We start from the raw sequence: 24,751 nt of genomic DNA on the forward strand, positions 1-24,751 counted from the left end.
AGTGCAATTTGATATAGCAATTAGCGTCGGTCTTGGTGCATCCACGCAGCCCAGTGCACATGGCATGCGTTTATCTAAATTCATAGCGAAGAGGCACAGACGTCATAATTAAATGCATCAAAACATCATCTTAACGCGAGAATTAAGCTTTGCAACATTGATTTTCGAAATCAGCGTACTCGATTTAGTAAAAATGCCTATGTTGCCAAAAATCAGACAAAAATGCCCGTGGGTGTCACATTTTGGACTCCTGGGCACCTGACTAGTAAATTTGGTTGTGTTTTTTTGTCTGCAGGCAGCTTGTTTACAAAAAAACAGTCACGGGCGGCCACTATCGATCCGGGCATTTTTCACGGGAGGGCACTATGGGCTGATAGTGCCCTCCGGCGGACGGGCACTATCGCGTCACGTGTTCAATTTAAACCAATCAGAATCGGAGAAAATTTAGTGGTGAACTATAAAGGCTGATAGTGACCTCCGGCGGACGGGCACTATCGCGTCACGTGCAAAAAACGTAACCAAATTCACTGCATTTAGTGGGTTTCTCGCCTAGTTTTGTTTCGTTTGTTAAATTTCGGCTTTCAATTGAGTGTTATCCTCAAAAGTAAAAATAATTCACGATGCTTGTTTTTGTGTGTGCGCGCGGAAGAAAATTTAGTGGTGAACAATAAGGACAATAGAGTGTTTCTGTCTCGGAACTATCGGTCTGATAGTTGCCCCTTGGAAATTTGATGTTCTTAAAACTAGCATATTAGCCCTCGAAGCCTCGTTTCTCGGGCTAATATTTGTTTTAAGGACATCAAATTCCCGCGGAATAACAGTGTATTTAGCATGCAGCCGCTATATTTGTGTCCTTTATTGGGGCACAAACATGGCTGCCACTAAACTGTACAATTCGAAAAGTAGATTCTACTATTAACGTTATTCGTTTTCACTAACATATAACTTGTAAATTGTCATCGCGTCTGACAAGTACAAACTGCGTTCATCTGGGTATTAACCGACTTCAAAGTGCTTTATATCCTAAAAGAAGTACGAAATCGATAAAGAAATTTGAATAGGGGTTTCTGCATGTCTGTAATAAGTAAAAAGAACAGCTTCGTAGGATAACCGGTTTAGATTTTAAAATGTTGATGACGTCACATTAAAAACATCAATTCGCTTTTAAACGATTCCATATTACACCTTGTTTACCCCTCCGCCCCCCCCCCCCCCTAATTTTAGCATAAGCATAGTTTTCAATTACTCTTTGGACGACTCTACATTGTAAATCCCAAAAGAAATTGAAAACAATGCTAATGCTATTTTTTGGGGGCGGGGGTTTGGGGGGGAAACAACATGTATTATGGGAACGGTGAAAACAGCGAATATGTTGTTTTCAAGTCATTAAAGTAAAAAAGACAAAGATTAAAGTAAGCAAAGAAAAAAGTAAACATGGATTAAGTACAAACTCTTCTCAGCTACTTACTGTGGTCCTTCTTTGTCTCTTCGACACATTTAATGGTGTTAGTGATTGCAAAACGGTTAAATTCGAGAGTACGGAAAAATCCCAACTCCTGCTGGAATTGCTTGATGTTCCCATTTCCATCTCTAAAGTACGAACGACCCATATGACGTAATTTCAGATAAACCGTAGCCGGGAAGTTCCCACTTTGGGTATTGTCACCATAAAGCTCCACGTACATCTGAAGGGAAGAAAAAAAGTGTTCTTAACAGGATTTATGATTGTTAACCTTTCTTTTTTGAAGAAATAAGCCTAATCGAAATGGAAAAAAAAAATGTTTAACTTACTAAAGCCGCCATATGTATTTAGTTATTTTCGAACATTTGAAGAGGAAATCCGCCAGGACTTCGAGTAGTTATTGGACAAAACTATGTACCAAAACTATTTCCACCTGATTGCAAGCTTTTGTGTTACTGCTTCAAATATCTTATCGAAAAAAAAATCTTATCTAACAACACCACACATCGAAAACGCATTTTGAAGTTCCGCTGAATTCCACTGAATCGCTTAAAAGATGTAAGCTTTTGCCCATAGCTTGTGAACTTTAAATATCATTTTCTCAGACTCTGCTAAGAAATTGTTGTACCAGAATTATTTCCACCTTATTGCAAATTTTTTTGTTACTGCTTTAAATATCTTATCAAAAGAAATCTTTTCTAACAACACCACACATCGAAAACACATTTTGAAGTTTCGCTGAATTCCACTGAATCGCTTAAGACGAATTTACAAAATGGCTACACTTGAGATTTTGCCCATACCTTGTAAACTTTGAAATTCAGTTTATCAGTCTCTGATAAGAAATTGTTGTTGGTGTTATCACAGATAATTACTTACATCTTTACCTTTTATTAAGGGTAGGGAATAACGCAATAGGATTTAAATTATTCTGGAAATTGATTTTTGTCCAACTTTAATAAATATTACTCGACTTCCTAGTGGATTCCATCTGAATAAGTATGGCACACATATTGCTGTTACTGCAACATATAGACATTAAATTCACTTTTTTGATTATGTTTCGAGAAAAACGTTATTTCTGACGAATGAACTTGCGAAGAAGCCTGGAATAACAATTCTGTCGGCATGGAGATACAACACAGCCTGGGCCCCAGTCCGGTGCATTACGTGGGATGGGGGGGGGGGGGGGGTTACCAGGGGTATATAAGGAGGGTTTAAGCACGTGATAGTCATCTAGGCCTATGAACTAACCCAGTCCAGGGCCTCGTTTATTTCTTATTTTTAGTTTTTCAGATTTTCTTCCGCCTTGTTTGCGACTAGCCCTGACTTTATTTGCATAGCTTCAATAGGATTGGCTACCAATAGTTGGAGCATGAGCCATGGTTTCTACACCGATTTAATTTCGTGCCTTTTTTCCCCACGGTTTTTTTATGGCAGGTTTTTTCTGGCCTCAGTGCTTCTCGCGTTTTCATTGTATGCGGTTGCTCAGCTCCGTTAGTCCATTCATTTATATTTCCATTATATATTTAATCTTACTGTTATGCAAGGCTGTTATATATAATTTTTATTTTTTACGTAAGTGGCTCAAAGTGGAAATGTCATTATACTTCAGTATTAGTTGTTTACCTATTGCGGTTTTTAATCGCTTTATAGCACTATGGCTGTTTGTAGAGAAGTTTGTAGCTTATGTAGTTTATAAACCTTATTGGTATATTGTTTTATTTTAGGGATTTGGTCTAAAGTTGTGGACTACGCAGCCCATATGATAGCTCACGAACGCAAAGTGTCAATTGAAGTTTTGCAGCTTCATTTGCCTTATTTGCTCATATGTCTGTGTTGAAGGCGAAGTTCACTCCAGAATGGCCATTTATTTCCTTTACGGCAATAAAAAGTTTACACAAAGATATGTTATTCACCACAATTTCAGCCTCCAACGTGCGCTTTAACCCTACGAAATCTTTCCCAAAAGTCCAGAACTGAACGCCGCCATCTTGGAGCTGGTAATGTATGCGTGACGTCAAAGAGCTCAGCCTGACGTTTGGCGGGAAAATTAAAATACTCGAAACTCCTTGTTTCTTCGCAGTGGCTTTTGTTTGTCAAAATTCCTGTCTGTGCAGCTCTATTTTGCTCAAACAGAGCTCCAAAAATACAAAAAACAAGGAGTTCTGACAATAAAAATTTTCCCGAACTTCAGGCTGAGCTCTTTGACGTCACGCATACATTACCAGCTCCAAGATGGCGGCGTTCAGTTGTCGTGTTTTGGGAAAGATTTCGTAGGGTTATAGCAAACGTTGGAGGCTGAAATTTTGGTGAATAACATTTATTTGCGTGAACTTTTTATTCGCGTAAAGAAAATAAATGGCCATTCTGGAGTAAACTTCTTCTTTACACTGGAAAAGTTGAAAATTTACATGCACATGTAAATTACGATTTACAAAATGTAAATCTTATTTACATTCTTTGTAAATTAAAATTTACATGTTGGAGTTTTGTAAAACAAAATTTACATGAAATTTACAGTCTTCAACGGATCATGTAAATGTATTGTAAAAAGTGATTTACATGGTCCTTTATTACAACGCTAATTGTAAGAACATGTAAAAAACATGTCAAATGTATTAACCACTTTTACAGTTTCTTTCTTTGTAAAAAACATGTAAATTTCTTTACTAAATCATGTAAAGAACATGGAAAATTGACAAAGGGGCGCCGTTCGGAAACATGTAAAAACCATGGAAATTGACAAAGGGGGCCTGTTTGGAAACATGTAAAAACCATGGAAATTGAAAAAGGGGGCCTGGTTGGAAACATGTAAAAACCATGGAAATTGATAAAGGGGGCCTGTTTGGAAACATGTAAAAACCATGGAAATTAACAAAGGGGGCCTGTTTGGAAACATGTAAAAAACATGGAAATTGACAAAGGGGGCCTGTTTGGAAACATGTAAATACCCTGGAAATTGACAAAGGGGGCTGTTTGAAAACATGTGAACATGAGCTTTTAATTCATGATGTAACCCACCAAATAACTTTCGCGTGCATTCATTAGTTAGACAGAACGCATCACGTGGTACGAAATTAAACGACGAAGAAGAAATCGGAGGGATTTAAGAAAGTATAAAAAAAATATTTCCCCTTCCGGCTTGCTGGAGGATAATACTCCTTGCCTGAAAGATTATCCTCAAAATTTCACAGTGCCTTTAAGCTTAGTCAACTGTTCATTTTTTCAGCCAAGGGCATTATCCTCCAATATGCAATCGCCTGAATGGGTTTTTATTATTTACTAATTATCTAGATGAACGAAGCGCAAGACGAAATTAAGCGACTGATATCAGTTTTAACATAACTCATTACAAAAGCCTTTAGTTACAAATCTTTTACTAATATCAAAAAGTAAACAGATTATAAATAAAAACCCCGGGGGGGGGGACTCCCATATGAAACGGACGGGAATGCTCGTCGGAAATTTTGAAAAGAACCCCTAAAAGAGACCAATCTGGGTGTGGCTCAAGCCTTTCTTGACCCCTAAAAGATACCAAAAAACTAAGAATGGAGTTTATATTTGTATATTTCTTCGTGTGTAACCCTAAACGAGACCATTATGGCTAAAAATATTGGCGTTTTGGGCGTTTTTTCCCAGAACACCCTAAGCGAGACCAAAAGTCCGAAATTTACACCCCTAAGCGAGACGACGAGCATCCCCGTCACTTCATATGCGAGTCCCCCCCCCGGGATAAAAACCTTTGATGCAGAAAACGAAGGCGACTATGACTTCGTCTAACAATATTTTAAACAATCTGGAGCAGTGGGGGGAAAACGCTAGCGTCCAACAGTTTGGCTTATATATTTTTCGAGGCATGCGTTTTGGTTTTCTTTATATTATAGACAAGGAAATTTTGCACGCGAACGGCGGTAAAATTGTCGTTTGCCGTGTTTGACCTGGTCGAGAGGTAAGGCCGAGAAGCACTGGCGCGAACGAAAATTAATCCCGGCGTCCTCTCTGGTACTTTTTGGCGCTCGGTTCAACGGTTCGAAGATCGATCATTGAGAGGCCTTTTCTCTCGCTAAAAAGGGCAATTTTCCTCTCTTTAAGACCTTATTACTTCCAAATTAGCTGCATGGAGCCTTCTTTCACCGGATCTCCAATCAATACGCCTGTTTTAGCCAAGTTTCTTTCCAAGGTAAGCATATATGACCGTTCAAATCATTTATTTCCTATGTAGCTAGGTAATTTTTAATATTTTAATAGAAGTTCAAAATTAAATTTGTTTTTTCTGCACTTCATACGTATAATTCAGCACTTTTAAAAGAATTATTTAGAATAAAGAATGCGTTATAGAAGTCAAAAGGACTTCAATTTATTAAATATAGCTTATATAATTTAAGAGTGAAGCTTATTTTTCATGTTATTTATTATAGTATTATTTTTTGCCGATGCAACCGTTAACTCAGTGAGGCTACTGGCAAATAAAGCAAAAAGCTAAAATTTCACCCAAAGTTTAGCAGTATTATCAATCTTATCTATATAGTACTCCTGGCATACACAGATGTTTTTTAGTGAAAAAATCGAATCTATCTTGATTCGATATCCAGGTAACCAAGAAGTACGAACCAACGAAATAGGTGTACAAACTAATATAACGATTATCCCTTTGCGTTCTAGGCAAGAGCCACAGCTGGGGCAGTGAACTTAAGAAAATCATTTAGTGATAGTAGCACTCCTTAATGGATTCTCTTCTCCTGTCAACGTGTGGCCGCCCTCGAGGGGAAGTGATGGCGGCAGCGTTGCCCTATAAGATCTAAATGACACATGAGCTACCAGGTGGAGCCATCCTCCCTAATATAGAAAGTAAAATAGTCATTCCCCCCAAAATATGACATTCTGCCAAAAAAAAAATTATTGTGGAGACACGGGGAAACAACAAAAGCGAAAAAATTTTTTTAAAAATTCTACAGAACCCCCCACCGCACATAGGCAGTAGAAACAAAATAATAAATAAAAAAACAACAACAACAACAAAACATAGGCAGTAGTGCACCATACAAAATGTCTGCATAATATACAAACAAGCAAGAGTTCTAATCAAACATTCCATTTTTGATGGATTAATTATAGTTCCGTACCCAATCAACCAGTTTATGGGTGATATGGAATTTAATTGTTACGTAGGAGTATGAGTGACTTTTTTGAGTCAGCAAAATTAATAATTTGATTTTATTTTTAGATGAAAGGGTTGATAGCAAGAGTGGCGTAAGTACAAGCCTCAATCCAAGAAGCAGCTAATAAAGTTTTAAATATAGACATGACCTGCAGTCAAAGGCTTTTTTCTGTAAGTCGAATAGCACTGCAGTAAGCCCAAATAGGACTGAGGTTAGCCGAAATAACAACCTGGTTAACCTCAATAATGGAACCCCGATATAACGATCTTCGATATTCCCGATATACAGTTTACGATATTATGTCCCGGCAAAAATAAAATGTATAGGACAGCACCCTGATATAACGATTCCTTGATATAACGATATAATTTTACTGCCCCCTTGGCATATCGTTATATCGGGGTTACACTGTACATGTAGCACTATTGTTAGCCTTAATAGCATTGCACTTACAATGTAGCCTAAATAGCACTCCAGTTGGCCTTAACAGCATTTGTGTGGCCCTAAATTTTAAAACTCTGTAAGCATTTATGTTAGCCTTAAAATAATTAAAGTGTAATTAAATAATTATTTAAAATTGATTGCAGCTGCACTTGTACAGTGTCATGAGTATAGCTTACCATGCACTACTTTATAGGTTGCTAATATACATAATTTACATTAAAGTATAGATTAAAAATCATTTTATATATTTTTAATATACCATAAGTCTTTTTTTTGTTAAATTTTATTATCCATGGACCAAACTTACTGCTCCTTGATAACAACTGAGGCATTAGAGCAATTCTGCATTAAAAAATTACTTCATCAGCTTTCTCAAGGTCAGCCCTCCCAGTTTTGAAGTCCCTAATATTAATATTTTTTTTTTGCTAAAGTTTTTTTTTTTTAGATAATATAAAAAGAGAAGTGAAACATAGTTAGAAGGCCTACCACAATTTAAAAATATAAAAAGGTGGCTACAGAGGTAGTTACGTAAGTTCAAAGAATATTATATTTTTTGTTCCATCATTTTAAACACAAATAGGACCAGTTCAAAGCTGAATCAGTGTTTACTAGCTTATTGAATATATAATATAGGTTTATGCCAAGTAATTAGTGTAGAAGTATAACACAATCATTACAGTCCGCCCCGGCGCCCACGAGCGTAGTAGGATCAGAAATTTTTTGGAATAAAGCTACAATGAATGTTTTAACTTACCCTGCGGGAAGGCTCACCTTGGGGCACAAAATATATTTGGGGCACTCACGATGGTGGGCACAGCAAATGTGGGGAGGAGACTGGTGAAGAGGCACCATAATTCATATCTCAATGAATGTTATATCTTGTCAACATTCCTGTCAAACTTCTACTTTTTGAAATTAAAGCCAGTCTGCGGTTCGGGGTGGGAGTGAAAAATTACAGAGGTTGATGCAGTTCACTCGCGGCTTTGCCACGTAAATTAGCGTGCAAGTGAGCCTACTCGCAGGTATGTGCTAGTTAAAATGCAAAAGGTTCTCAATTTTGAAAGTTTTAATAGGAAGGTGGTAGTTGAAGGGTGAAGCAAAGAGTGCCAAAATAAAGAAAAGCAAAAGAAAAACATTCAACAAAAATTTAATCCTGAAATACCATGTTTCATTTCCAACCCTTCAGTTACTTAAAGTATATTTTATGCGGTTATTCAAAAAGACCATTTACGCCTATTAATAAAAGTGATCAATATCTTACCCATAGTATAATTTAAAAGGCTCATTTTCATCCTACAATACATGTCTTTCATGATATGGTACATTTTCATACAATCAAGCTATTGCATAATTCACCTCATTGAGTGATGAAGACACTTCAGTAGAGGAACATAGGATAAATCGGGGCACAGCCAAGCAAAAGAGATTGGCTTTTTAAGAGAAAAGCAAACACCAGTGCAACATGCAGGATCAAAGTGGGCCTTTGCAATAGAGGAGTAGTATTATTACTATTTGGAAATGAAGTCACTGATATGTTATTAGACAGTTCTATCAATTAACCATGCATAAATTTATCTTAATTTTATTGTTTTCCATAATGATTACGTGAAGTTGAAATAATTGGTATCAGCAATTTTTGACCTAGTAAAACTGCTTTATTTGAACTGAAAAAACTATGCAAAACTATACGATCTAAATCATTTTATTCTGAATGAAATGCTAGTTTTTATTATATTTATAAAGAATATTCCAAGCTATATATACAAGATACATGCAGAAAAACTTTATTACTTATGGGGTATAAAATCATTTGTATGTATTATTATTAACTGGAAAAATATATGCACTGACGTACTGAAAATGAATGTAGTTAGGATAGTATCAAGAAAAGGTTCTAGACGAATAAAAGAAAACCGTGCCAGGCATTCTGTTCTTCATTTTAATTACAGGGGCTAAGCAGGTCCCCTTTGTCAATGTCCATGTTTTTTACATTTTTCAAACAGGCCCCCTTTGTCGATTTCCAGGGTATTTACATGTTTCAATCAGGCCCCCTTTGTCAATTTACATGTTTCCAAACAGGCCCCCTTTGTCGATTTCCAGGGTATTTACATGTTTCAATCAGGCCCCCTTTGTCAATTTACATGTTTCCAAACAGGCCCCCTTTGTCAATTTCCATGGTTTTTACATGTTTCCAAACAGGCCCCCTTTGTCGATTTCCAGGGTATTTACATGTTTCAATCAGGCCCCCTTTGTCAATTTACATGTTTCCAAACAGGCCCCCTTTGTCGATTTCCAGGGTATTTACATGTTTCAATCAGGCCCCCTTTGTCAATTTACATGTTTCCAAACAGGCCCCCTTTGTCGATTTCAGGGTATTTACATGTTTCCAAACAGGCCCCCTTTGTCGATTTCCAGGGTATTTACATGTTTCAATCAGGCCCCCTTTGTCAATTTACATGTTTCCAAACAGGCCCCCTTTGTCAATTTCCATGTTTTTACATGTTTCCAAACAGGCCCCCTTTGTCGATTTCCAGGGTATTTACATGTTTCAATCGGGCCCCCTTTGTCAATTTACATGTTTCCAAACAGGCCCCCTTTGTCAATTTACATGGTTTTTACATGTTTCCAAACAGGCCCCCTTTGTCAATTTACATTTTTTTACATTTCAGTCTATTTATAAGCATCAGGTATAAATGTTTTTACATGCTTTTTACAGGGTTGATCGGATAAATTGAATTTATTTAAGGTGTGTTTTCGTTCGGGAATTTAATATTTTTTTTTTAATTTTTACTTAAATATTTACATGTTTTTGAATGTTTTGAGAAGAAATGTAAAAGGGTAAAAACTATGTAAATCATCCTTTACAGTGTCTTTACATGTTATTTACATGTTATTTACATACTATGTAAATTTTCAACTTTTCCAGTGTTAAGGGGATTTTGGTCCAAAGAGTGGACTCCTTGGCCTAACTGGCAGTTGTACGCAAAGGTTTTTTACCTTGCAAGTTTGTTAACGAATCTGACATGGCAATTTTGTATGTGGGGTTTTTTGGTCCGAAGTTGTAAACTCTCCAGCGTTTCTGGCAGTCACAGATGAAAAGACTGTTTAGTTCCCGTTAAGTTCGTGTATTTTCGGGTTTATTTAAACTGCTTGAGGTAAATATCCGCCCTTGCATATTCATTGACGAGAGACGATTCTATCTTAGTGAAATGGCCAGCGGTGACGGTTCCTATTATTAAGAAGAAGCTATTGAGAGTGTGTGTGATGTAACGTAGATAATACTAGTCCTTGAAGTTGCTCTAACGTAACTGGGTTGGTCCTTTCCAGGCCGCTGTCCTAAATAAACCTATTTGTCCTTAAGCCGTGTGCTTATTTGTTGTGAAAAGTAGACAAAATGTTGACAGCACGTGTGTTACAAATCTCTGTACATTTTCTCCGTATCAAAAAAGGAGGAAAAATTACTGCGAAGCTTTGGAGTTTCTTTTGCGAACCGGCCGGTGACGTGATGTTCAGTTTCAGTATAGCTCTGATAGTGATATACAAACTAAATAATTCTAGAATACAACAGGCTACTTTAGGTTAACCCTTTCACTCCTAAACGCTCATTTTAAGCGCTATTTGGAGGTGCAATCTTTGAACCACTAGTGACGTCATCAATTAGCACGTCAGTGGAATTTCGTGAGAGGAATCTGATGGAGCTTGGATGGATCTTTCTTCAGGACTGTTCATTTTGAATATCAGATGCATTCTCACAGAGCTTATCAGAGAAATAAAAATAAAACTTAGGTGTAAAATTGTGCTTCTTCAGCAGAGGTAACGTAAATTCAAGATCATAGCACCAAAAATTCAGTTTAGCAGTTAAAAAAACGCTTTTTGGGGGAAAATTGTAATTGCATTCCATATATGCTGTTTTTGATATAAATCTGATAAATAGACAAAAAGCAATCTGCATTTTTTGCTTGTAAAGCGATATTGGGATTTGTTTGGTTAAATATGTTCTCAGAGTCACCATTGTGGGTTTTTAAACTCCCTGATGAAGCGATGAAGGCAACAATGCAGCTGTTACGATTATTTAAGCAATTTTAAGCAAATGAAAGATCATCGCAGTAATGTACTCAACTTAAGCAGTTGAGAAAAGCAAGTCTGAAAAAATTCGGTCTTGGACGGGAATCAAACCCACGACCTCTGCGATACTAGTGCAGCGCTCTAGCCAACTGAGCTATCAAGCCAACTGGGAGCTGGCCACTTGTGAGTTCGTAATATACCCGTGGATGGAAAAGATATGAAGTGATTATATCAGGGACCTTCAGATCGGAGTTCGAGTACGACATCGACTACGAGCACGACTTTTCAATTAAAGTCGTCCACGCACTTCATTTCGTACTCGTACTTTGATCTAGAAATCGCTATGACGATAGTGACAACTGATTTTAATTAATTGAGCACCATAGTGTTAAAGGCTACTGCTATAAATGCTTTACATTTTACCTTTAACAGACGAGCATTGTAACAATGTTCACAGCTATCCGATATGTTCAAAGAGAACTTCGTTCTGCCATTGTGTATCTCACTAAACATCTGTAAGAGATGAAATAAGGCAAACATTATTCTGTTTTATTACAATACCTTTTAACATTTGAGTTTAATTATTAATGGTTATTTTATCAGGTGGTATATTTCACACCATTTCAAAAGAAATCTGAATAAAAATCTCTTCTTGAGGCATCAATTTAGCACTCTTGCTTACAGGTCATTCCACGTTGTATTGTTGGTAAAAGACCATTTACTCTCTTAATGTGCCTCTCTGCACCTTAAATTAGTACCGGGGGGGGGGGGGGGTACTCCCATAAATTTTGAATAGGGGTGTGCCGCCATGGTTCTTAACCCTATTCATCCAACCCTGCCAATTTGTTACTAGATAAATTTTAGGAAAACTCAGACAGTTTGGCAGCGTTTGGTTAAATCTTAAAAAAGTTATAAAAGTTCAAAGTCAGCGCGGGCCTCAACCCCTCCCCCCCCCGTTCTGAATAAGGTTAAACCCTGACCCTATTTAAGGATAAAGAAAGCGAAAATTGATACCCTTTTTCAGGCCCAAAACCAAAAAATGACACCCTATTTAAGGGGAGGAGATGTTTCCGTGACGACCCAAATAACGGCTAACCGCACACGGCAAGACACAAATCGTTATAAAATCGCTTTACTAATACCTAAACAGAAAATTCAGTTTTGAGAAACCTTTTTTTCGTTTAACTGGGCGTTTTTTTTCAGCTAATTGAATTTAGGTACCCTATGTAAGGATCCCACCGGAAACACATTGGCAAAAGGAGCAAAAATGATACCTTATTTAAGGACCGAGGACCTCAAAAACCATAGTTTACCCTATCGGGCGGCACATACCTATATAGGTCACATACGGGATCACCCCCCCCCCCCTCCCCCCCGAGAATTAGTACCAAGCGATGTAATGCTGTCGATGATTCTGCAATGGACAAGTGGGAGGGAAAGAAAACTTCCAATCAGTAAATGATACGAACACCGGGTAAAGCTCTGGCCTTTTTTATATGTATAATTACATACCACTTTGTCTTTGACATTGTTGAAAGACCATTTGAGCGTATCAAACTTGTGAGGAAGCCTGGTCATGCATTTTTGACCATCTGATTCAATCGTTCCTATTTCTTGCATCGCCTTGGTCAGCTCAACGACTCCTTGAAGCTTTCCAGTGCCTTTTGCTGCATCACTAGCACGTCGCTGGAATGCAGTGATTCTGTCGCTTAAATCCCACAGCGAGCGGAACTCATAGCTTTTGTAGAACTGGTATAAATGCTTAGCAAAACGTGTTTCTATGGCTTGGTAAGACGTCAAGAGATCATCAAGAAACATCTGTTTTACGGAATCGTCAACTTGAGGGCCTGCAAATAATAATTTAATAAGCGAAAAGAAACAATACAAAAAGAAAGAAGGTTAGAAGCGCACTCTAAGTTGACTTGGTTTTCATCCAGTAACGAAATAAAATGTATATGGGAGATATATTTTTTGTTTTGCTTGTTGGAATCTATATGGAAATTCTGGCCCAGGTTGTTCAAAGAATGGATAACGCTATCCACCGGATAAATCACTATCCAGTGGATAGCATAGTATGTTTTGTCGGCAGTTATCCACTGGACTGCGAGTTATCCAGTGGATAGCGTTGTCCACCTTTTGAACACTGACTGGGGCCTGATATCTTATTTTTTGCCAAGCCTTAGCTGTCTTTCCGAAGTCAACCCTCACTTCCGGGTGGATCATAGACTGCGCAAAGTGAGATCATTGGGCTAGAAGAGCCATGATCCCAAAACACTCAAGCGAATTAAGGCATGGGTCCCGCAAAATTTTGGAGTGGGTTGTCTTATTTAAAATATATAGTTAAGCTATTGCTAATAAACTTGCATTAAGTGAAGTATTTCTACAAAATATTTCAGTTTATAATTTAAAGAACTTTTCCTGCTTAGTCACGTGACAAACCATACCCAATTGTTGATATAAATTTGAATCTAAATTTACGAGATCTTGCTACCAGTTCTCACCTTCATCACCAAGCTTCTGGATATCATTTGCTGTCTCATTCAAGTTACGTATATCGAAATTATATCCTCCGATGTCATTGTCTAAGTCGATGACCTTCGCTATGAGATCAATCCTTGCTGAGCCAGCAATAAAGAACCGTTTGATCCGTTCCTCAAGCTTTGCCTTGTTTCGAGGTAATGACCTCTCCTCCAGCATGCAGACGAGGTCCGCTGCTAGTCCTTCCTGGTTCATTTCCAGGTTAGCCTTTGGTTGTTTAAATAGTAAATAAGGAGAATGAAACACGTGCCAATTTAATTTCAGATGTTATAACTGCACTTTACGTAACATACATATTGTAGCCAAAAAAATACACTAACTGAGTGATTTTGAACTGTGAAAGATAAAAATTCAATTGCAGTTAAGAGGTAAGCGAAAAAGAGTAGATATCCAATAATATGTATTAGTATAAATCTACTAGCGTTCTATCACGAATGCTGTTCTCTGATTGGCTACGCTACTCACTATCTATTCTGTTGTAGAAGGTGAGTAGCGAAACAGCGTGCGGTTGTCAACAGAATGGTCGCCGCTTTTTTGCTTTTAAATTGACCATAAAGAAGGACTTTGATTATTTACTGTTCCAGGCGATGTCGGAGAAGATAAAGACTGTAACGAAATATGTAATGAAGATTTTACACGGTAAGAAAAGCAATTAATAAGGGAATAAAATGACTTTTTGAGGGAATATTGTTTATTTGCGCCCGCGTAGTGTCATTTGTGGCCAAATAACATCCAGATAAGTAACACATTCAGTTTAATGAAGTTAGCATCATGATTTTCAATTCAAATAACACAAGTACTTCGTCGCAATGAAAATTATACACGATGGTACCGAGGCTTTATATGTCTTATTGTGTAGTTGTAGTATAAAAGAGCTAGATGTAGTGTCTCTGAAAATAATGAGCATTGGGTTGATTCATGGATAAAAATACTTTACAAGACTTACATTTGAACTTCGGCGTAAAATTCCTACAACTGCTTTAGCTAAATTAGCTCGATCGGAGATACACAATTCAAGTGAACGATGCTTCGTTTCTCGCAAGACAATAAGGAGTTGCTCTCTTTGTCTCTTTGCCTTGTGCATTTACTTCTAAATCCGATTTTTTGGCTATATTTTGTCCCATTTACAACAAATAGACTTTGATTTTTCCTACCGAACACAATTCGCTTGTCGAAAAACTGTTCGAGCCTCTTGCTGTACGCGTACGCACCTGAATGGTTTTCCCGCGTCAACGACGCTGATTGGTTAAAATTAATCGGATGATGAAACGAGAACCAATCAGCTGCAGGGCCGTTAATGCATTAACAGCCCGCTAGGATTCATTTGCGGCCCGCAAAGCGCGTGTTTTCAGTAGTGAGGTTTTCAATTTGGCCGCGTGTATTGATAATAATATTCAATTACGCTTTTAAAAGCGGGCGAATCTATAATTTTATTACATTCAGAGATGCGTTTCACCGAGACATTTTGTGGAAATAAAGTTTAAAATGTCTTTGCAAACTAACACAGTTTCACCGTCCCATCGAGGAGCAGTAAAAGAAAGGTTAAACAGATTCGACCTGCAAGTTTTTTTTATGCATCAATAAGACTTAACCCTATTCAGACCGGGGGGGGGGGGGGGTTTGGGGGCCCTTTTTTTTTTTTTTTTTTTTTTTTTTTTTTTTTTTTTTTTTTTTTTTTTTTTTTTTTTAGGGGTCACAAAAAACCTTAAATAAAACAACAGAATTGAAAGCGAATTCAAGGTTGCGGGCGACTCGTTCAACTTTTCATAAATTTGTTATCGTTGACGTTTCCTACATTTAAAACAACTTGACTTCCAAAGGGCCTTTGTAAGTCAGTCTATCATTTAATTGTCATTTTACAATTAAAATCTGGCTTTTAGTTCAATTTCGAGCAAACGGCGGTTTAAATAAATCGTGAATAAAATGCAAAGGCGCACACAGAAGCTAAACAGTGCAATGTGGTTTCTTCCTTGCGAACAACTCGCTTAACTTTTTTTTAATATTTTACGTTTTGGAATTTAAAAAAAAACTTGACTTCCAAGGGCCTTTGTACGTCAGTACATCTTTCAAAGGCATTTTACAATAAAAAACTTGGCTTTTCCTTCAGTTTCGGGCATATAACGGTTTCAATAAATCGTGAATGAAATGCAAACGCGCACACAGAAGCCAATGCAATGTGGTGCAGTTGTCAATTATCCGCGTGTTGTGTGACTTATTTACATCATTATTCAATAAAAATGAGAGCCTGTCTTGTTGATAAGTTTTGAACGTCTAGTAGATTTATACTAAAACAATTAGATTATTCGCTCTCGATTTCTATGTCTATGAAATCTCGAGCTCATAATCTAATTGTTAAATAGAATTAGCCAACCCTAAAAGCGGATTTCCCTGGTTAGTTACTTTGCCCTTTTTGTAAATCCAAATTTACTGACCATTGATAGAAAAAGAGGACATGAGCCAACGATCGAATGGAAAACCATTACCTGGTTAACGGTCAACTTCAAAAAATACTTGTTCTCGATGAGTTCTACTCTTGAGCCCACAATATGGTCATGTGGAACTGGTCAGCGGTTACATTGTTCCAACAGCTGTCAATTTACCATGACATGGATGTGTACTATCAAAGGTGTGAGCTGACATCAACCTTAACGTTAGCATATTTATAGAGTTTGCAATTGGTTACCATGTTGCGCGACGTCGTCCTCAACGCACGCGCATGTTGCACGCGCTCGACGCACGCGCAACGCCCAAAAGCCAACCGCTAACCACAATGACCATAGAAAATGAAATTCATGGTTCTCCAACTTCGATGCATGCATTTTAATTATCGGGCCGCTGGGAAATCCGCTACTAGTTGAGGCAAAAAAGCTTTACACTTCTTAACACGCCTTTACATTTAAACAGGAATTCTGCGGGTACCAGTTGCTGAACGCTTTTTAACACTGTCTAATCAGTACTGTCGATGTCTTTTACGTGATTCGGATAAAAAATTGTATCATTCAACAGAAGTCTGACGTACAAAATATATCTTCTTGGAGAAAATATATTCTTGAAGATAAATATATTTGGGAATAGTGAAGTTTATTATAACTTGACATAGTGCAAAGAAAGTTGATGTATGTGGGTGTTTTGTCCATCAGTTTTTAATCATAACTGTAATCATTACACGTTTTGTACCAGCAGCCTAAAAATGCTATTTTCCTTTTTTTATATTTCATTCTTGTGACAACAGAGCAGCTTTAACAAATTAACTTGAAGAAATTAAATGTGTAAAGTTTATCATGTTATAAACACTCTTCTACTCACTCAGTTCTTGCCCATTTCCGCTCTTTATTATGTCGAACAATAACATTTAAGATATGTGGGAAATCGTAGTTTCGGATTACAAAACTGTTTTAACTTACTAGGAAAATTGAATTTACCACAAAACAAAATAAGTGATTTATTACCTTCATCATCTCTGGTACAGCTCCTACGTCCATTTGGTCAAAGTCCAGATCATTCGAATCTTTTAGAGCGGTGTATGCCTTACCAAATGTCATCCATTTGCTAATTTTGTCCTTGATACTCTGGAGTGTACCAATCTTGCATTTGGCAGTGTAATGGTCAAGTACTCCCAGAGTAGCACTAATTACCGCTAGTGGATCTTTTCCTTTAATTCCACTTAGGAACCCTGTAATACCTTGTAGTATTACAAAAAGGTCTCCTCTATTAAACTTGGACTTGGCATACACACCAGGCAACAGCACGTCTATGGCCTCCAAAGAGCTGTTCATAATTGCTTCCAATTGCCCAATAGCCTATGGTAGCGAATACGTAAAAGTAAAAAGGAAAAACAGCAACAACAATACGCTTGACCTTTTGGTATAAAAAAAGGTGCTATTTGCAAGCTTTGTGGAGCTCCGTCTGTATTTTTGGGAGCGAGAATGATGCATGAAGGTGTTTTTTTTATTGCCCAATCTTTTACTTAGAGTGCGGTAGAAACTAAAAGCTATATTGCTTGGAAACACAGTGAGACACTACTTCCGCAATTTTGTGCTTAACGCGCTTAAACATACTAAATGATTAAGTATAATAATATTACTAAACACTGACTGTCGACCAGTATGCATCGCGCGCCTCGCCCGAGGTTTCGTTGCTTACAAATGAATAAATGAATCAATGAATGAGCTTTATTTTGAAGTGTCATAGTGTTATAGAAAGGGAATCACAATTAAAAAAGGAATCGAAGTAAATGAAAGGAATTAGTTGAATTGTCAATCATTTCGCTCTTCAATCCTCTATAATCCGAAGCATCAATTGCAATTTTTCAACAGTTATTGCTTTTAATGAAGAGATTGATTATCGTCCTTAACATTGAGGCGAATATTTTGTCAACAATTGTTCGTTTGTTGCATATCTTACATATGAAGATAAACAACGGCCGGTGCGCGATGTGATTTTGGCCTTTCACGACGGATGCGAAGATTTGTCGGCCCAAGGCCTAGACTGTGACTAGAGGCTCTTAATTCTGAAAAGATTTATTTGAAAAAAATCGAGCCTAGTATTAAATGCCAACCTTTCTGATTGGAAAAAAGATGAATCAAAAAACATTTTAAGAATCTGTACGTGACCAGTTATCGAAAGAAACTCCGTAGGGATTCCAAACCGCTATATGGAAATCGCCAAGAAATGTTCTACATCTTAACTTGGACAGTATTTAAGGAATACTAAGTACTGTATATATACTCTATATATTTGTGCTTCTTAGAGCAAATAAAAAGCACATTATATTATATATTTTATGGAATTGTTTTTAAATGACGCGTATGGCGACTGAAACTTATAACTGTTCTATAAAGTGTAGCTTACGACCACACGACGCGAGGTCATTATTTCAAATAAAGTAGTTCTTAGCCAAATGACCTCAAAACCAAAGATTTATACTTATTTCTACCTGTAAAATTTTGATTTTTGAACGATTTGCCTCAGCAACAGAATCAAAACAATAACAAATACCCACAATGCATACCAGTCGACAGAGAGTTTTAAATTATAATCATGATGCTGATGATGACGATGATTATAAATATGGTGATGGTGGTGGTGATGTTGATTATGACGACGACAACGATGAAGATAATGATAATGATGATGATGATGATGATGATACTGATGATGATAAAGATGATGATGATGATGATGATGATGATGATGATAGCCGTTCCTCGTCTCTCTTCCACTCGCGAATGCAGCTCCAAACAAACAAATGCAATAAACTTACCTTCGCTCCGGCATTTTTCGATTTAAATAATTTAAATTTAATTTTTTTTTTAATTTCAATAACAGAACATTTTTGCTTCTTTGATAAATTCCTGTTTCCTCGATGGTGTCTAGAAATAAGTTAAGCTTCGAAAATTCCCTTACGTTTTGGGAGATTGTTCTTCCGTTTAAAATATAAGTAAGGCCAATAATTGTCACACAAAAATTTCTAGCTTAATCAATGTTACTTTCCCAGAGTCCGTCCTGAACGGGACTTACGGCTGACAGAGGAGCCGAAAGACTCTGCGATCAAGATTGGAAATACAGAAACTTGCCACATAAACCCAATGTTGCGTGACACGTCGACGTTAAAAAAAAAAAAAAACAACAACAAAAACTAAGATATCGAAAAATGCTTTACGAGTTATTTTCGCTGAACGTCAACTTACTGCGACATAAGCTCCCTTCTCGCTTATTGCTATTCTTCTGGACTCCACGAGTCTCTCCTTTTCACTGCGGACTTGTTTCAACGTTGCCTGTGGAAGTGCTTTTATCACCTTAGCAATTTCCTTTTCGATCGATGTCCTTACGTTATTGTAAGCATCCTCAAACGACTTTGCGTGGCCTTTCATAGTTATTAATCCTTTCTTTACGTGCTCCCATTTCATGAGAGGAGCAAACAGCTCGTTGTTACCAAATCTGTCATATCCTTCTTTGTTTAGGAAAGCCAACCTTCGTTTTGCAACTAAAATTAAATAAACAAGCATAAATTGGTGGTTTTCTTCATAGTTACAAACGCTGTTTGGCTGCTTGAACGTACAACATTAAAAATGTAGTTTGATTGTTTGAACTACCGTACAACTATCAGCCATTACTGCACATGTGCAGTGTTTGACGGTCGTATTAATATTGGCGACGGGTTTTGGTTTCTCTGAGGTTTCGTAGGATATTTAAAAATGTTCCTAGATAATTCAATCCCCAAGAAGTTTATGAAAAATGACAAGTACAGTTACGCAAGCTTAAAAACTCGAAATTGCTAAAGAAACTTATAAGCACGTGCATGCAGCTTCAAGTACACTTAAATTATAATTTAGTCAGCATACACTTTGTTTAAGAGTCCCCAGAACAGGGGGCGGAGATAACTGACATCCACTACAAACTCAAACTTGTGTCTATTCTTCTTGCTCTGATGGTCACGTGTTGATGACAACTGCAATAATTAACATACCGATATTAAGTTTAAAGTAAATACATCTACGCAACGAGGTTAGGAAGCGTCATTTTTTATTTTTTTATTTTTTTGTACAACCCGTTGCAGCTCCGAAAAAAGACCTACCATTTCTCAGGTGAGATGCATCCATTCTGCCTTCAGTTAGTTGGATTATGAAGTTTAACAAAGCTTCGCCGCTCGTGATCTTGTTAGTCCAAATAAGATCTTCTGCATATCTCGTCATCAGATTTAATAAAGCCAATGGATATTTCTTCATTTCGCTTCTGCCGAATGGCGATTTTTGGATGTACGGGGCTACAAACTGACCATCGGAGCCGGGAGTACCAGCTAAAAAAGTCGGAAACATGATATAAAGAAAAATAAAATAAATTAACAATTCGCACGGCTCGAAATCGAATAGAGCAGTTTTCAATTGAGTGTCGTAAAACCAAAACCAAAGTTATATTCTCCGGCCAATCAAAAAGGACACAGACAATTCTAAACTCCAAGCAAATACATGTAGCTGGCACGAAGCGCGGGAAAACGTGTGCGAGCGAGTCACGACTGGTTTTGGTTTTATTTTTGATTAGCTGAGAAAGTGGCGCTAGATTTTTAAGCCAATCACAGCCAATCACTAAGCGTAGTATTGCAAAACCAAAGAAAACGCAATTTACTTTCGACACTCAAGTGAAAATCGCTCTATTGGAGCTACACATCCGCATCCAAAATTCGGTGGATATATATTCCTGTATGACTGCTATAAAAACTACAAAGATTGTGCCAATACATTCTAATTAATAAATGAAATAAACAATTCATATGGCTCGAATTATATGAGTGCTACGAACATGATGTTCGGTGGATGGTTTGTCTGTATGACTGATATACCCATCAACGAAGGACAATAAACAAGCCAAGAGCTATATAACTATTCGGATTACAAGGTCCCTACCTAAGGCTTGTTTATTTGTCACACTAACTTGTCAATGTATAACTCCAACGATTTTTAAAACGCAAATTTCAATCCGAAAACAACCCCCACAACCGTCTTTAAACCCTCTTCGAGAATAAGCAGACCTGAAAGAAACGTTATGCAACTAAAATCCTAGGGATTATTTTAGGAACTATACAGTAGTTCACTGTTTTAAGGTATCACGGAAGGAAAATTGGCGTTTTCGTTCTAAGCCAAATTGTGTGCAAAGCATCAATGGTAACCCCAATAAAGTATATATTTTCTGAAAGCTTATTGAATAAAGATTCTAATGAGGGATTTTTTTGCATCATATAGGCCATAATAAGCAACGTCGGCATTTTGTTTACAATTATGATGTTGCGCAACTTTGGGTTTATTTGAGAACACATTTACATGAGAGCCTAAAATTTTATGTGGAATTTGATCTACATATCTTGCTCTAAGAAAAGGTGTCTCAGATTTTTCTTTTCTTGCTCCATTAATTTTTTTATGAATTTTTAATCTTAAAGAAGCCCTAAAAACGCTATTCTAAAATTCATAAAAAATTAATGCAGCAAGAAAAGAAAAATCTGAGACACCGTTTTTTAGAACAATATATGTAGATCAAATTCCACATAAAAGTTTTTGCTCTCATGTAAATGTATTCTCAAATAAACCAAAAGCTGCGCAACATCATAATTGCAAAATGCTGACGTTGCTTATTTGGTCTATAAGATCAAAACAAAATCCAAAATTACAATCTTTATTCAATAAGCTTTCAGAAAATATATACTTTATTGGGGTTACCATTGATGGTTTGCACACAATTTCGCTTGAAACGAAAACGCCAATTTTCCTTCCGTGATACCTTAAGGGTGTGGATCGGAGATATCAAAAAGACATGGCCATGCAGTTATACTTACCTTTTCCATCAGTTCCTTTTCTTCCACTTGGTCCACGAGACGCCTTACTTGTGTAACTATCAAACACACATCGTTGATGGCAGCGAAGAAGCTTTATACCTTTAGAGTCACAACCACTGTCCATTCTGCATCTCACCCCTCGTCCTCCTGTACCTCCCTGTCCCCCTGAAAATAATTAAGAATGTTTCCGCTGAATATTCGAGCAATAGAGGCAAAAATTAAGTTACCAAAAAGACCTCATAGCATGGGCACCGTTTTAATACAGTTAAGAAGAATCTATCGAAATTTTAGCTCTCAAGCTGACCCCGCGAGAGAAAAACGAATTTTAATTTCTCCATATTTTAGTTAAAATGGACGTTTCACGTCAGTTCAAAACAAAATAACATGCGTTTTAAACTTTTCTTACGAGGTTTGACATTAAATTTCTCAAGATGGCTTAGAATTTAATAGCGGGGTCAATTTGAGAAATGAATTACATGGAGATGTTTCAAACAGTATACAAAATGTTACCGTGCTCTGAGTAGATTTTTGGAACCTTGAGCGGAATTCTTCTTAATACCTGAATCACTACTCACTTTCTCAGCGATAAAGAGAGGACTAAGTACTTAAATTAGAGCTAGAAATAAAATTACATAAAAAATAATACGTCAATACATCTATTTGATGTTTTAAACTAACGAACGTAACGAGCATAATAATTTTTCCGGTTTAGTGTATAAAAATATGTTGAATGTTATACTTATTATTTGAAGATGTCAGTGCCGTTGAGACATTTGTTGTAAACAAACTAATACCTCTCTTTAACGAGTACAGCAGTGGCGGATACAGGGGGGGGGGGGTCCGTTCCTCGCTCCCCCCCGTTAGACCGACACTTGCTTTGCACTGAAATTCGTGCATCGACAGTGATAAACAAGTTGACAATTTGACAGGCATGCACAATTTCGCCAGGTAATTTCTGAATCAAAGTTTGGATCCCTCCAATAAAGAAATAAAAAATCCTGGATTCGCCTCTGTGCGGCACAATGAAGATATATTATTACTATTACTATTACTATTACTATTACTATTACTATTACTATTACTATTACTATTACTATTACTATTACTATTACTATTACTATTACTATTACTATTACTATTACTATTACTATTACTATTACTATTACTATTACTTTTTCTATTACTATTACTTTTACTATAACTATTACTATTACTATTCACGTTGATAACATTCTCTTAGTGGTGAGACTGATAACGTTGTGCTTTTTAAAAATAATGTTTGATATGATTGCCTTTGTTTTGTGCAATCAACGAGAGTAATAGCCAGAAAATAGGTTTTAAAAAAATTAAAGGTAGCTAACCGGCTCCGCCCTTTCCATTCACTGCTGCTGGGCCTCCTTTACCAGGACAACTTTTCATCACCGCTTTCCCTTCCACTCTACGTACATGAAACGTTAGGCTTCCAGCATTCCCACCATTTCCTATTTTAAAGAAAATTTTGGTTAAATTACAAAATGGTTTTGACTGTTACACAGCAATTTAATAGTAACAACCTATGAAAAAGCCAGGCATATATGTATTTCTCAACGCAATCGTTTTCCTGCCTTTTTCCATGCTTAGCACCAGCACAGCCCTAGGGGCTCATCGAACAGTGCTCTTAGACAGGAGAGTACGTATACTTTACTCTCACAAAGGCAATCTCCATCCAAGTGTATAATTGGGTACCAGCGAATTAAAACTGGGTCATGCAATCGCGCTACGTATCCGGGATAAATTTCGGTGGTATTGGCCAATTAGTGCAAAAGAGATGGTATCATCTCTTACCTCATCAATGTATAGACCTGACCTGCGAGGCGAAAGACATGATCGGAGCGAAATATTTGTTCCAGTTTCTAAATAAACTCAATGATCCTGTCCAGGGCTTGAAATCAAACCACTCAGTGAATAGTACAGCCCTCCACTCATTAGTCCATCACTTTTAAAAATGTCAAGATTGTATTTTGGGAGGTAAAATAAATCATAAGAGCTCCTAGTTTTATTGTCACTGCTTCTAAGTATATTTTTTTGGAACTGCAGGTATTTACTGTCATTTCGTTTCCACGAGTAGAGGAGTTACGAATTAAAAGTGCTTTAAAAGGTGAGATTTATGATCCCAAAAGATCAAAATTCAAAAAAAAAAAAAAAAAAAAAAAAAAAAAAAAAAAAAAAAAAAAAGAGAAAACCAACCTTCCCTTTTTCCTGTTATTTCAACGGCTATAATGAACAAACGTACTATTTTTCAAGTTACAATTCTTCTGTCTGTTGGACGTTTTACCTGATATCCCAGCATTTCCGCCATTTTTACCGTCGCCTCCTCTTATTCCGGGACGTCCTGGAAATAATGTTGTGCATCCCCATTTTGTTTTTCCGTATTTACATTCTGTGTCTTTGCGGTCCTTTTGCTATTAAAAATATGTCAAAAATACATTTTTAAACTACACTCACAAAAAGTAAGAGTTTGGACAACTTTAGTTAAGAATGACATTTTAGACATTCGAAATTATTTCTTGTGAAGGCTCCCTATTCCTTTTTCCCGCTCTCGCATTAGTCAATCAGTGTTGTTTGAATTTAAAGGTCGCATTCAAACCTTTAAACTACAACTTAATAATGTGGGAGAGGCGTTAGAAGATAATTACTTACTTATAATTATATAAGAAGGCATGTCTAATTTCTGAAAAAAAGAAAATGTTGCTGGAGTGGTCTGTGTCTGAAAAT

At 36.9% G+C, this 24,751-nt stretch overlaps 1 protein-coding gene across 1 annotated transcript in view; it reads right to left on the bottom strand.

Moving 5' to 3' along the window:
- Positions 1–24,751, bottom strand: part of LOC144642760 (uncharacterized) — a 38,939-nt gene that overhangs the window by 3,487 nt on the left and 10,701 nt on the right. The window contains exons 9-18 of the mRNA XM_078501818.1: positions 24,312–24,438; positions 23,359–23,478; positions 21,998–22,162; positions 20,249–20,470; positions 19,362–19,657; positions 17,121–17,471; positions 13,635–13,878; positions 12,646–12,980; positions 11,557–11,646; positions 1,469–1,685 (exon numbers count right to left, since the gene is read on the bottom strand). Coding sequence (XP_078357944.1) covers positions 1,469–1,685; positions 11,557–11,646; positions 12,646–12,980; positions 13,635–13,878; positions 17,121–17,471; positions 19,362–19,657; positions 20,249–20,470; positions 21,998–22,162; positions 23,359–23,478; positions 24,312–24,438 — 2,167 coding nt within the window. The remainder of the gene's footprint in view (positions 1–1,468; positions 1,686–11,556; positions 11,647–12,645; positions 12,981–13,634; positions 13,879–17,120; positions 17,472–19,361; positions 19,658–20,248; positions 20,471–21,997; positions 22,163–23,358; positions 23,479–24,311; positions 24,439–24,751) is intronic.

Source organism: Oculina patagonica, chromosome 2, assembly GCF_052425735.1.
Source record: "Oculina patagonica isolate OP01 chromosome 2, crgOcupat, whole genome shotgun sequence".
NCBI classification, from domain to species: Eukaryota; Metazoa; Cnidaria; class Anthozoa; order Scleractinia; family Oculinidae; genus Oculina; species Oculina patagonica.